Source organism: Macrotis lagotis, chromosome 2 (genome assembly GCF_037893015.1).
Source record: "Macrotis lagotis isolate mMagLag1 chromosome 2, bilby.v1.9.chrom.fasta, whole genome shotgun sequence".
NCBI classification, from domain to species: Eukaryota; Metazoa; Chordata; class Mammalia; order Peramelemorphia; family Peramelidae; genus Macrotis; species Macrotis lagotis.
This window is the reverse complement of record NC_133659.1, coordinates 235828791-235842607: the sequence shown is the minus strand read 5'-3', so window position 1 is coordinate 235842607 and position 13817 is coordinate 235828791. Positions and strand designations below refer to the sequence as shown.

Genomic DNA, 13817 nt, shown 5'->3' with positions numbered 1-13817 from the left:
AGATTCTCATAACTCTTGAGAATTGTAACTCTAACAGAGAGAATATCCCTAGCCAGAAGTGATGGGCACTCATGACTTATCCATGAGACTGCTATCCAGGAATGCAGGGTTGGTTCAGTATTAGGAAAACTGTTAGGTTTGTTGTGATAGGTTTCTTGTTGATATAATTGATTATACTATCACAAATTATATGATCATATCAATAGATGCTGAAAAAGATTTTGACAAAATACAGCATCCATTCCTACTAAAAAACACTAGAGGGGCAGCTAGGTGGTACAGTGGATAGAGCACTGGCCCTGAAATCAGGAGTACCTGAGTTCAAATCCGGCTTCAGACACTTAAATATTACCTAGCTCTGTGGCCTTGGGCAAGCCACTTAATCCCATTGCCTTGCAAAAACCTTTAAAAAAGAACAGCTTAATTTGGGGGCAGCTAGGTAGCGTAGTGGATAAAACACCGGCCTTGGAGTCAGGAGTACCTGGGTTCAAATCCGGTCTCAGACACTTAATAATTACCTAGCTCTGTGGCCTTGGGCAAGCCACTTAACCCCATTTGCCTTAAAAAAAAAAACTAAAAATGAATAAAAAACACTAGAGAATGTAGGAATAAATGGACTGTTCCTTAGAATAATTAGCAGTATCTATCTGAAACCATCAACAAGCATTATATTCAATGGGGAGAGGCTAGAGACATTCCCAATAAGATCAGGGGTGAAACAAGGATGCCCACTATCACCACTACTATTCAATATCATATTAGAAATGTTAGCTTCAGCAATTAGAGAAGAAAAAGAAATTGAAGGAATTAGAATTGGGAAGGAAGAGAGACAAAACTCCCACTCTTTGCAGATGACATGATGACATACCTAGAGAATCCCAAGAAATCATCCAAAAAGCTATTGGAAACAATTAGCAATTTTAGCAAAGTTTCAGGCTATAAAATAAACCCTCATAAATCCTCAACTTTTCTATATATGTCTAGCAAGATACAGCAGGAAGAGCTAGAAAGAGAAATCCCACTCAAAGTAACCTCAGACAATATAAAATACCTGGGAGTCTATTTGCCAAGACAGACTCAGAAACTTTTTGAAAACAATTATAAAACACTTCACATACAAATTAAATCAGATTGAAATAACTGGGCAAATATCAATTGCTCATGGATAGGTAGAGCTAATATAATAAAAATGACAATTCTACCAAAACTAAACTATCTGTTTAGTGCCCTACCAATCAAAATTCCAAAAAATTACTTTAATGAATTAGAAAAAAAATTGTAAATAAATTCATATCGAGAAATAAAAAGTCAAGAATTTCCAAGGAACTTAATGAAAAAAATGTGCAAAAGAAGGTGTCTTAGTCCTACCTGATCTAAAATTATATTATAAAGCATCAGTTATCAAAACTGTTTGGTATTGGCTAAGAAATAGAGTGGTGGACTAGTGGAATAGACTAGGTGCAAAAGCAGGAGGTGATTATAGTAATCTGCTGTTTGATAAACCCAAAGAGTCCAGCTATTGCGATAACAACTCTCTTTGATAAAAACTGCTGGGAAAATTGGAAGTTAGTGTGGAAGAAACTTAGATTAGACCAACACCTCACACCCTTTTCCAAGATAAGATCCAATGGTTACAGGATTTAGACATAAAAAACAATACTATAAGCAAATTAGAAGATCAAGAACTAGTTTACCTGTCAGATCTATGGAAAGGGAAGCAGTTTATGACTAAGGAAGAGATGGAGAACATCACCAAAAATAATCTAGATGATTTTGATTACATTAAATTAAAAGGCTTTTGCACAGATAAAACCAATGTAATCAAGATCAAAAGAAATGTAGTAAATTGGGAAACAATCTTTACAACTAATGATTCTGACAAAGGACTCATTTCTAAAATATACAGAGAACTGAGTCATATTTTAAAAAAAAAAACCATTTCCCAGTTGACAAATGGTCAAAGGATATTCAAAGGCAATTTACAGATGAGATCAAAGCAATCCATAGCCATATGAAAAATTGCTCTAAATCATTAATTATTAGAGAAATACAAGTCAAAGCTTCTCTGAGGTACCACCTCACACCTCTCAGACTGGCCAATATGACCAGAAAGGATAATGATCACTGTTGGAAGAGATGTGGGAAATCTGGGACACTATTACACTGTTGGTGGAGCTGTGAACGCATCCAACCTTTCTGGAGAGAAATTTGGAACTACGTCCAAAAGGCAACAAAAATGATCATATCCTTTGTTCCAGCAATACCACTACTGGGTCTGTACCCTGAAGAGATGATGAAAAGGGGTAAAAACATCATTTATACAAAAATATTCATAGCAGCCCTGTTTGTGGTGGCAAAGAATTGGAAATCAAGGAAATGTCCTTCAATTGGGGAATGGCTTAGCAAACTGTGGTATATGTATGTCATGGAACACTATTGTTCTATTAGAAACCAGGAGGGATGGGAATTCAGGGAAGCCTGGAGGGATTTGCATGAATTGATGCTGAGCGAGAGGAGTAGAACCAGAAAAACACTGCACACCCTAACAGCAACATGGGGGCGATGATCAACCTTGATGGACTCACTCATTCCATCATTACAATAGTCAAGGAGAATTTGGAGCTGTCTGCAATGGAGAATATCATCTGTATCCAGAGAAAGAAATGTGGAGTTTGAACAAAGACCAAGGACTACTATCTTTAATTTAGAAAAAAAACACTGATATCTTATTGTCTGATCTTGCTATCTCTTATACTTTATGTTTCTTCCTTAAGGATATGATTTCTCTCTCATCACACTCAATTTAGTTCAAGGCATACCATGGAAACAACATTAAAGTCTGACAAATTGCCTTCTGTGGGGGGGGGGAGTTAGATTAGGGGGTTAATTGTAAAACTCAAAATAAATAAAATCTTTAAAAAATATATCTATTTTACTTTCTATCCAGGTAGTTTTTCTTTATAGTTTCACAAAATAGGAGTTCTGGGCTCTGTTTTTGATCCTGGCATTCCAGTAGTCCTATAATTCTTAATGTTCCTTGATGTATTTTCAGGTCATTTCTTTTTTTCTAATAAGATCTTTCTAATTTTCTTCCCTTTTTTCCTTCTTATGACCATATTCTATTACTTCTATCCTGTAGTCATTAGCTTTCACTTACCCAATTCTGATTTTTAAGTCACTATTTTCTTCCCTGAGCTTTTGTATTTCTTTTTCCATCTGGCCACTTCTTTTTTTCTTTGAGAATTTATATCACCTTTACCATTTGGCCAATTTAGATCACTGTGGGATTATTGGGGGGGGGGGGCAAGGCAGTGGGGTTAAGTGAGCTGCCCAGGATCACACAACTAAGAAAGCATTAAGTGGCTGTGACAAGATTTGAATTCAGGTCCTCCTTATTCCGGGGCTGATATAAAGTCACTGTGCCATCCAGCTACCCCTTCTTCAGTATACTTATACCTTAAAGTTTTACCAAACTATTAGTCACCTTTTCATAGTTTATTACATTGTTTTAATTTCTTTGTCAATTTTCCTTATTTGATTTTTATAATAATAAAAATATCTTTTTTTCATCTAGGAATTCATATTGAACTGATATCCAATTTATATTTTTCTTTAAAGCTTTTTCAGAAGCTGTTTTGACTTTATCTCAGTTTCTGTCTTGATCTACCCTGTCAACATTGTAGCTTTTTATTATCAGATTCTTTTTTTATTTGCTCATTTTCCCTGCCTGTTTCTTGACTCAAATTCATGTCCTCCTGACTCCTTGTGACCAAAAGCATTTCTCTTCATCTTGGAACGGAGACCCATGAGTATAAGCAATACAGTTACCAAATAGTGCCTAGTCCTATGCCCAGCGCTAGCACAGAAGTCTCCTGTTATCTCTTTTGGACCAGTTGCCCAATCTGCTTATTTACTGTCTCTGGCATGAGAGTTCCTGAAGCTACTGTTACAAGAGCTTCCACAAAGATCTACAGCTGTTGTTGCTGCTTTGTGTTATGGGTCAGCACCCACCACAGTGTCTCAACTTATGCCCTCTGAAGTTGGCTTTGACTGGAAAATGTCTCATCCTGACTTACTATTTGTTCTTAAGCTCCAGAATTCAATTTAATGTATTATTTTAAAATTATTTGAAGAATAATATTAGGAAATCCTAGTGCTTCCTGCTTCACCATCTTGACTCCATGTCCTCTCCTCCCTCCTCGCCTCTGAATGTAACGGTCTTTTTATAATTAGTTTGTGTTTGATTGATTATTATGACAGGGGCATAGAGCCCTTCAGTAGCCTATTAGCCCTCCTTTGGGTAGTTAGCAACTTTCTAATGTCCTTCTTAAACTGTGGTGCCTTGAACTAAACATAATATTCTAGATAGGATCTGACAAGGGCAGAGCACAGAAAAGACTATCACTTTTTTTTTCTGGAGGCTATACTCTTCTTAGTGGAGACCTCAGTCAATCAAAATTTTCACTCCCATGTCATATTACTGACTCATATTGAGTCTGCTGTCCATTACAATCTGTGGAACTTTTTTCAGATCTCATGTCCAAGTAGAAATATTTGAGATACCTCACTAAAGATCTCCTGCTAAGTTGACATTGAACTAGAATATTATGAATAGATAATCATTTGCATCATTAAAATCTCAGTTAACTCTGAGTACAACATTACCCTGATGTATTTAATTTGCTAAGTCTGCCTAAAAAGAGGAAAATAAAATTTCTTGATTTGATCTATATTTGTTGTTTTATTTTTATGATTTCACCTGGTTCATTTGTAATCACTGCCTCTCTTTTTTAGATATTCCCTAACCACTTCTTTAATGATTCATTCTAACAAAAAAATTTTTTTTTACAATTTCATTTCAAGCTCATGGCACCAGAGTTTGTAGACTTTACTCTCTGTTTTGAAATTTTGAATAATTTTTCCCATTTTCTATTCTTATGGTCCTCCTTTGTTTTGTGACTTTTCAAATATCACTAATAGTAATTGAGTGATTATATCTGCTGGTCCTTTCTTATAGAAAAAATATGATTTATCTGAACCATGTAATTTATCTTGGTCAGGTAACTTGAATGTATCTTTTTCAAAAATATTTTGTTTTAGTTAGCTAAAATCTGCCTTTTTCATACCCATCCCCCCTCCACTGCTTCAATTAAAAACAATTAAAACAAAAATTCATTTGGACTATTTATAGTCAATCTAAATGAATTTCTTCATTGACCTTGCCCCCCCCCCCCAAAATCTGTCTCAATCTTTATTCTTATTCACAAGCTTAACAGTATGTTTCATCAGTTGTGCTATGGAATTATGGTTCATCATTTGCTGATACAAGATTAGCACAATAGTTTTCCATCCCATTTATATAACCCTAACTTTTTCATCCTTTCCCTGATTTATAGATCCTCCCTTTCAGATTTTCCTCCTTCATTGCCTTGAGTATTATAAATCTGTCCATTCAGAGAGGTTTTTTTTGTTCCCTTAATCTGTCCTTCCTCAAATTCCTTCTTTCCTCCTTTTCCTCTTCTATTTCCCAGTTGTATACTATATATGTGGCCAACTTGGGGGGGGGGGGGGACAGCTGCATGTGTACATGGATGTACACAAGTCAGCAATCTTTCATCTTTTGACAAATTCAGATAAGAGTTAGGTTCATTTGTCAGGTACTTCTGCAACTCCTTTCTCCTTGTTTGTATATCTCTTCTTACCTTGATCATGTGAGATAATTTCCCCAAAAGTTTCTTCACCCCCACCCCAATGTCATCTTTGTCTCATCTCATTCCATTCATCCATTGATGATCTAATTAAGATATGGAATTAGATTCTTTCTGTGAACCTTCATAATGGTAGTATTCAGAGGGGTCATGTGTATCACCTTGCCATATTTAAATTTATACAGTTTATCACTATTTAGTTTTTTATTTCGGTTCATATTTATTTCAGTTTCTCTTAAATCATGTGTTTGAACTTCAGGGTTTCTTTGTAGCTCTGTTCTTTTTTATCAAGAATACTTAGAAATCCCTTCTATTAAATGTCCATTTTTTCCCCTGTGGCTTTATACTTGGTTTTGCAGGGTAACATTCTTCACTGTTTTCTGAAATATCATTCCAGGTTCTTCAGCCTTTCATAGTGGTAGCATTTGAATCATATACTAATGTTTACTTTGTCCTCTGGTTCTAAGAGATCTGGTTGATTTTCTTTTAGGATTCCTTGGCATACTTCTTTTATGGTTCCCTTTCTTTCTCATAGTTTTTTCCTTTCCCCTTAGTTCTAATTCCTCTTTCACAACATGATTAATATGAAAATATGTAAATCACGATTGTACCCATACAACTTTTACTAGATTGATTGCCACCATGGGGGAAGAAAGAGAGGGTGTTAGAAAAATGTGGAACTCATAAACTTACAAATGAACAAATGGTGAAAACTACCTTTGCATATAATTAGAAAAATAAAATTTAAAAATGTCAATAAAAGATTCCTTGCTATATAAGGTTTAGGCTCTTTTCTTTGACCATGGTATTTATATTATCTAGTGGTTCCTAATTTTTCATTTTTGTTCTATTTTGCAGGTCTCTTGTTTTTGCCTTGAGATACCTTTTCTTCTATTTTTCCAGTCTTTTGATTATTGTTAATATTTCTTGTTGTATCATTGAATCATTAGGGTTTTGTTTGATCCATTCTAAATTTCAGAAAATTTGAGGTTTGGGCAAGTTTCTTTGTCTTTTGTCGTTAATTCCTTTTCCAATTCTGTCTTCCATAGTCCTTATCTCTTTCCCATTATTTTCCTAAAAGTCCCTTATTTATTAAAAACAAAACAAAACAATGTTAACTCTTTTTAAAAACAAAAAAATAGGGGCGGCTAGGTGGCATAGTGGATAAGAGTACCTGGGTTCAAATCTGGTGTCAGACACTTAATAATTACCTAGCTGTGTGGCCTTGGGCAAGCCACTTAACCCCATTTGCCTTGCAAAAAAAAAAAAAACCTAAAAAAATTTAAAAAAAACAAAAAAAATCCTGCTTAATCTTTTCTAGGAATTCTAGTTGATTTTTTGCCTAAGCTGTGTTCTTCTTCTGACACTTTTCTTATAGATGTTTTGGAATCATTTTCTTCTGTTTTTAATCTTTGACTTCCCTTCCACCATATCTTTTTATGGTTGGGATCGTATTTTTGGGGCGAGGGGGATTCATTCTACCAGCCCTATTCTTGACTTTAAACTTGATATTAAAGCTAGACTCTGAAATATTTCTTTAAAAAAAAATCTGGTCTTGTTTTTTTGGTTGCTTTCATGGGAATATATCTGCCTCAAGAGTAATTCCACTTCTGCTATATTTAATAACTGGGTTAGTGATTACTGTTGTTAGAGAGAAAGCACCAGCATCCAGGGGTGGAGTGCAGAAGGATAAGAAAAGACTTCATTTAGGAGATGTCATTTTGGCTGAACAGTATTTTAAGAGTTAGTCTTACATTCATGTGTATTTTTTTTTCCCTTAGGGTATCTGTACCATTGCTGAAGATGCTGGACCAGATGCTGGCCAATGGTTGTTTTGACATCTTTACTGCTGAGGAAAAGTAAATAATATTTTTTTCATGATGTATCTCTTTTTTATTTCACCAGAGAGGCTAATAATGCATGTATAGCAGTGAATTGGTATTACAATCACAAGAATCTGTTACATGGAATCTAATCTTGGAGTCTGTGACATTTTTAAAAAATATTTTCATGAGTGTCTTTCATTAATTATAATGAAAATCAATTATGATTTCTTTTAAAATCTCATACATTTTATTATGATTAGTTTAAAATATTCTAAAATGTGATCCATAAATGTTATCAGGTTGTCAAAGGGGGTCAACAGGAGCCATGACACAAAAATAGATTAGGAACCTTGATCTAACTTATGGGAGTTAACTTTCCAGTGCAATCAAGGTTCGAACACACATTTATATGATCATCAATTCAATTTTTTTTTTTTTTTTAGTTTTTGCAAGGCAATGGGGTTAAGTGGCTTGCCCAAGGCCATATATATAGCTAGGTAAATTATTAAGTGTCTGAGTCCAGATTTGAACTCAGGTACTACTGACTCCAAGGCTGGTGCTCTATCCACTGCGCCACTTAGCTGTCCTATTCAATTATTTTAAATATGTTGATTGAATGCCAACAATGATGGTCACTGGGGGGGGGGGGGGCTATGGCATCTAGTTTCAACTATGGGGTTTTTAGTATTGGTTAGGGAACTTTACTTCAGCAATATTATTAGAAAATATACTGAGGGGCGGCTAGGTGGCATAGTGGATAAAGCACCGGCCCTGGAGTCAGGAGCATCTGGGTTCAAATCTGGTCTCAGACACTCTAGCTGTGTGGCCTTGGGAAAGCCACTTAACCCCGTTTGCCATGCAAAAAACTAAAAAAAAAAATATACTGAGTGTTAAAACTGGTAGATTTGATTAGTGCTAGTCAGAGAAAGGAAAAGTAATTAGAGAAGTCTTGGCATAGAAAGTGGTACTTGAATTGGAACTTGGATGAAGAATTTGATGTTTAATGGTCAAGAGAAAGATGAAATGGATTCCAGGTTGTAGGAATAGCATCAGCAAAGATTTAGAGGTGAAAGGAATCATGTGCTTTAGAGAAACTGTGAAAAGGTGATTATTTAGAGCAAAGTTGTGTAAATCATAGTCTGTTGTTCCTATTAGAAACTGAGACCCAGAGTAATGAATTTTGGAGTATAATTTCAAATGATTTTCAGAATGATTAGAATATTTCACAGATTTACCAACAATGCATAAGTGTATTTGTCTTCTCAGAGTCCCTCCAGCAATTGTCATTTTTCTTTTCTATCTTTACCAATACAGATATTATATAGAATATATATTCTAGAGAATATATATAATATAGTTTTAATTTATGTTTCTCTTATAAATGATTTCCAAGTAATTGTTGATAGCTTTTATTTCTTCTTCAGAAAATTACCACTTGATATCCTCAAAACATTTATCAATTACTATATATTTGTACTAATTACATTTATGTTGTTCTGAGTCTCGTGGCCATCAAGATAGAGAACTAGTAATGAACTGGTCATGTGAAAAAGATGAAGTTTAAAATTGGGTCATTTCTTTTTTTGTCTCTTCCCAGTTTAAAATTTTTACATCTCTTTATGGCCAGTATTCTCATAGACCTGTTGTTAGGCTTAATATATTCAATCCTTTTTATACTCTTCTTTTGATCTTGCCCTCTTCTCAAAAAAAATTCACTCAGTCTAAGTACCAGAGCCACTTTCTTTTCCATGGATAGCAAAGAGTAGCCATTAAGAGGAAAGGTAGGGGTGACTAGGTGGCGCAGTGGATAAAGTACCGCCCCTGGAGTCAGGAGCACCTGGGTTCAAATCCGGTCTCAGACACTTAATAATTACCTGGCTGTGTGGCCTTGGGCAAGCCACTTAACCCCATTTGCCTTGCAAAAACTTTAAAAAAAAAAAGAGGAAAGGTAGATAGCAGGTAGTATAAACCATGAACAATATAAATTTCATCTTTGAAGGGTCAGGCAAAAAAGAAGGAAAAAGAGTATGAACCTCTCTCTGATTATGTCTGGGTGATGGAAAGAAAAAAGTAGATTCATCAAGGGTGAATTATTAGTATTGAGCATCAGGAACAAAAGAGAAAATGGTACAAGGAAAAAATAGACAAGTAATGATCATACTGTGAAAGAACTAAATTAGATGATTAAATAGAAAAAAATAGGCAGATGCATCAAAAGATAAACGAATAATACGCTTTTTTACAAGAAGCACTGTTAAACCATGAAGATATAATAGAATTTATTGGGTGTTATGTAAACTAAAAAAACAAAACAGGTCATTTGTATATATACATTTTTTGCTTGTTTTTTCCCCACTACTCTCCTTATTTAGTTGTAAGAGGCCAGGGACTGTTCTTTGCCTTTTTTGGTATTCCTAGTGCTTAATAAACATTTATTCTCTGACTGAAATAGTTGGCTATGTATTAGGGCCTTAAAATTCTTGCAAAAAAATGCAGAAAAGCAGAAATAGTAAATGCCTCTTTTCAACACCTCAGTGTTATAAACATTATAAAGGGCATTTAAAGAGAGGATTCAAACTTAAATGGAGACTAAAAAAAACTGGTAGGTTAGAAAGAATAATTTCACTTAAAGAAAAATAAAAAAAACACAAAGAAATAACATACTAAAATTTGTAGCTTATAGCCAAAACTTTGCTTAGAGAAAAATCTTAGATTTCTTAACACTTCCATCAAAAAAAGGAAAGATCTGACAATTTTATTTGATAAGAAACTAAAAAAAAATACTTAGAACACAATTAAACACAAAAATAAAAAATCTAAAAATCAGAGATTAAGAAAATTCACTGCAAACAATTGAATTTATAAGTAAAGCTTATACAATTTTTGAACCTATAAAATAGATAAACTCTTAAATAACTTATTTAAAAATAAGGTATAGGAAAACTAATTACCAGTATCATAAATGAAAACAAGAAATTCACAATAATTGAATAAATAAAGGAAATTCTGATAAACTATTTTTCCTAACAATATGCCGGTAAAGCCAGAAACTTAAATAAAATGGATAAACGTACAAGAACACATAGTACACTAAGCAAACAAGAAATAGAGTACTTCAGTAACTCAGTGTCAGAAAGAAATGTCTCCTTTCCACATTATGATTTCTTTCTTATCACATTCAATTTAGATCAGTGTATAGCATGGAAACAATGTAAAGACTAACAGACTGCCCTCTCTGTGTTAGGTGGGGGGGGGCGGGGAGTGAGATTGGGGAGAAATTGTAAAATTCAAAAAAATTCAACATTAGGGTGTAGTAAACATTATAATACATTTTAAAAAGTCCCTAGGACCAAGTCAGCTTACAACTGAACTTTATGAAATGTTCAAAGAACAATTACAGCATTACACAAACTATTTTAAGAAACTGAAAAAACTCAAATAATATCTTTAACAAAAGTAAATTAAAAAAAAAAGAAATTGGAAAAGAAGACACTCTATCTCTTGACTCCATGCATTTTCATTAGCTGTCTTATATACTTAAAACTTTCTTTGTCTTCATTTTTGCCTCCTGGATTTCTCAATTCTTAGGTAAAATTCTATCTTCTTCAAGAATCTTTTCCTGTTCAATCTAAATTTTAATATCTTCCCTTGAGTTTTTTCTTTCCAGTTTACATTCTCTGTATCTGAATCTATTTTATTTTTCTCTTCTTAAAGACCCAGAAAGATAATTCAAATATATATATTTATACATAAATATATATATTATATTTATATATACATATATATATATATATATATATATTTTAAAGGTCAAAATTCACCATTCATAGCTTTTTATTTTATGTTCTGTATCATAGTTTTTGTTAAAATATAATTGATCTAAAACTGAAGAGAACTAATTCTGTAATTGCATGATAGTTATACAGTGACAAAAAAATTTATATCTTTCAATTTGGTCTATAAAGGAATAGTTTTCTGTGTTACTTCCCATTTATATTTGTTGAAATATGATATAATGTTAAATACTGATAATAATCTAATAGCTAAATTTATATAGTGTGTAATAAGTGCCAAAATCTTTATATGATAGATCATTTGATCTTCACAACATCCCAGGGAAATAAGGAAACTGAGGTAAATGGAGGTGAAGTATCTTATAGGATCACACAGCTAGTAAGTGTCCTGAGGTCAAACTTCTAAAACTGGGGTTTTATCCACTGCATCACTTACCTGCTCATACTATATAAATCATAGGATAATTTTCTTTCACTGAGGAAGAGATACTATAGCATGATTCAAATGTCATTTTTCAGTGGGAACTCTCCAGGAACTTTTGGTTCCCTTATTTATTACTTTGATATTGGAATTCTTTTTTTAATATAACTTTGCTTTTCCATCTCTTTAGTCATCCCTTTTCCCTGAAGTTGCTTTCACTTTGTAAAGAAGAGATCAAAAAATCCAAAGACATACAGAAACTTCAATCAAGCATTGCTGTGTAAGTTTTTAAAGTGTCTCCTACCTCACATTGCAGAGAAAAAATCATAATGCATGGTTTTCATTTTTTTGTGTGTTTTTTGATAAAGCAACTTGTCTGAATTATTTTTAAATCCTTATCTTATTCTATAAAACTGTAATTTTCCCATAAAAATTTGAAGAATCAATAGAAATTCTTTTGTCAAAATAACGCGAGTTATTCATACCTACCAGAATTTATAAACTACTCTTATTCTTAATACTTTTAAATGAATTTGGTTCACAATTTAGGAATATAAATTCTGCTTCAGAGAAGCAAGGTTTCCCAGGACTATAATAAGTCTTCTTGGAAAGAGATGGGTGAAGTAGAAGTCAGAAGGGGAGGTAAGTTAGGCATAGAGGAAATTCTGCACTCATAGCAAGAGAGTATGGGCAGTTCAGATCTGAAAGAATAAAAGTTCCATAGAATTTATCTGAGCAAATGCTTTGCTTTCATCTTGACTTTTAGAAAGTGTCCACTACCCTCTTTTGTTCTGATATTGCAAAAATTGTTATAGAATATATATTTTAGTTGCATTCAGAGAATCCAGATGTATTATGTTATCTATAAATCTTTGATAAGTTACATAAAAGTAAAGATAAATAGGTATGACTGACCTTAATGCACAACACACAAAAAAATTAGGGGGGGGTTGTCTTTTTTATCAGTGTAAAGACTGGTAAAGCTTTGTCTTCAGGCTACCTAATTGGATCTTGATGGCAAATAAAATAAATTTTAAGAATTTCCTTAGCAGTAATTAATTAAAAAAAAAGAATTTCCTTTTTGTTTGGTTTGTTTTTGTTTTTTATTTGATCAGGCTTCTCTGCTGCATAAATGTAAATGCAACTATCAGAAATGGTTTGTCAGTTCATTTATAAAACTGAGAATATAATTAGTAAAAAAATACCTGTCAAAATCTTTGTTCTTCTTTTTGAATAGTTTTGAAACCTCTTTGCCTAAGTTTGATGATATTGGATGCATTATTAATACCTGTTGAGATTTTCTTTTTTCTTTCTATTCCCTTTTCTTTCTATTCCCTTTCCCATAGAAATTAGTTTAGAAAAAAATCTTAGGCCATATGAAATACTATAGTATCACACAACCTTTTTATGAATTATCATTCATAAATTGTATTTTTCAGTATTCAGCACCTCCCATGTGATAGCCTTTGCCAGATTGCTGTGAAATTTTTAAGTAACAGATTTAAGTAACAAGCACAAAATTGGAAGTGTGATTATAACTAATAGCTTAATCTTATATTTCTAGATTTTGTGGAATGTTTCAGTTTCCTGGAGATATAAGAAAGAAAGTCTTATTTCAGCTATTTCTTCTTCTTTGTCATCCTTTTCCTATAGTGAGTATCATGCATATTTTACAGTGAAATTTGTTAATATTGACATAAACTATTTCTTAAGGGATAATTTATATTTTAATCAGTACTGTGTTTTGTTTTAACATTTTTAAAAAATTAAGCTTTTTTTTTTCCAATCAGCAATTATCTTATCTCTACTTCATCCTCCCAAACTGCCAGCTGAAAATGAGGGAGAAAAAGCCATTGCAAATATTTATAATCAAGCAAGACATATGCACATTGACCATATGCAAAAGAAAATATTCATGTGTGAACACTGACACACACACATATCTATATATGTATGTATGTATGCATGCATGCATGCATATTTACACACAAATACACATTCCATGTATCATTCTTCACATTTCTACAAGGGGGTAAGAAGCATGTTTCATCATTAATCCACTCTTAAT

At 33.1% G+C, this 13817-nt stretch overlaps 2 protein-coding genes across 2 annotated transcripts in view; one reads left to right on the top strand and one right to left on the bottom strand.

Moving 5' to 3' along the window:
- Positions 1 to 13817, bottom strand: part of B3GNTL1 (UDP-GlcNAc:betaGal beta-1,3-N-acetylglucosaminyltransferase like 1) — a 211678-nt gene that overhangs the window by 72052 nt on the left and 125809 nt on the right. The gene's annotated exons all lie outside the window — the stretch shown is intronic.
- Positions 1 to 13817, top strand: part of TBCD (tubulin folding cofactor D) — a 401955-nt gene that overhangs the window by 362961 nt on the left and 25177 nt on the right. The window contains exons 35-37 of the mRNA XM_074225195.1: positions 7490 to 7567; positions 11940 to 12029; positions 13314 to 13401. Coding sequence (XP_074081296.1) covers positions 7490 to 7567; positions 11940 to 12029; positions 13314 to 13401 — 256 coding nt within the window. The remainder of the gene's footprint in view (positions 1 to 7489; positions 7568 to 11939; positions 12030 to 13313; positions 13402 to 13817) is intronic.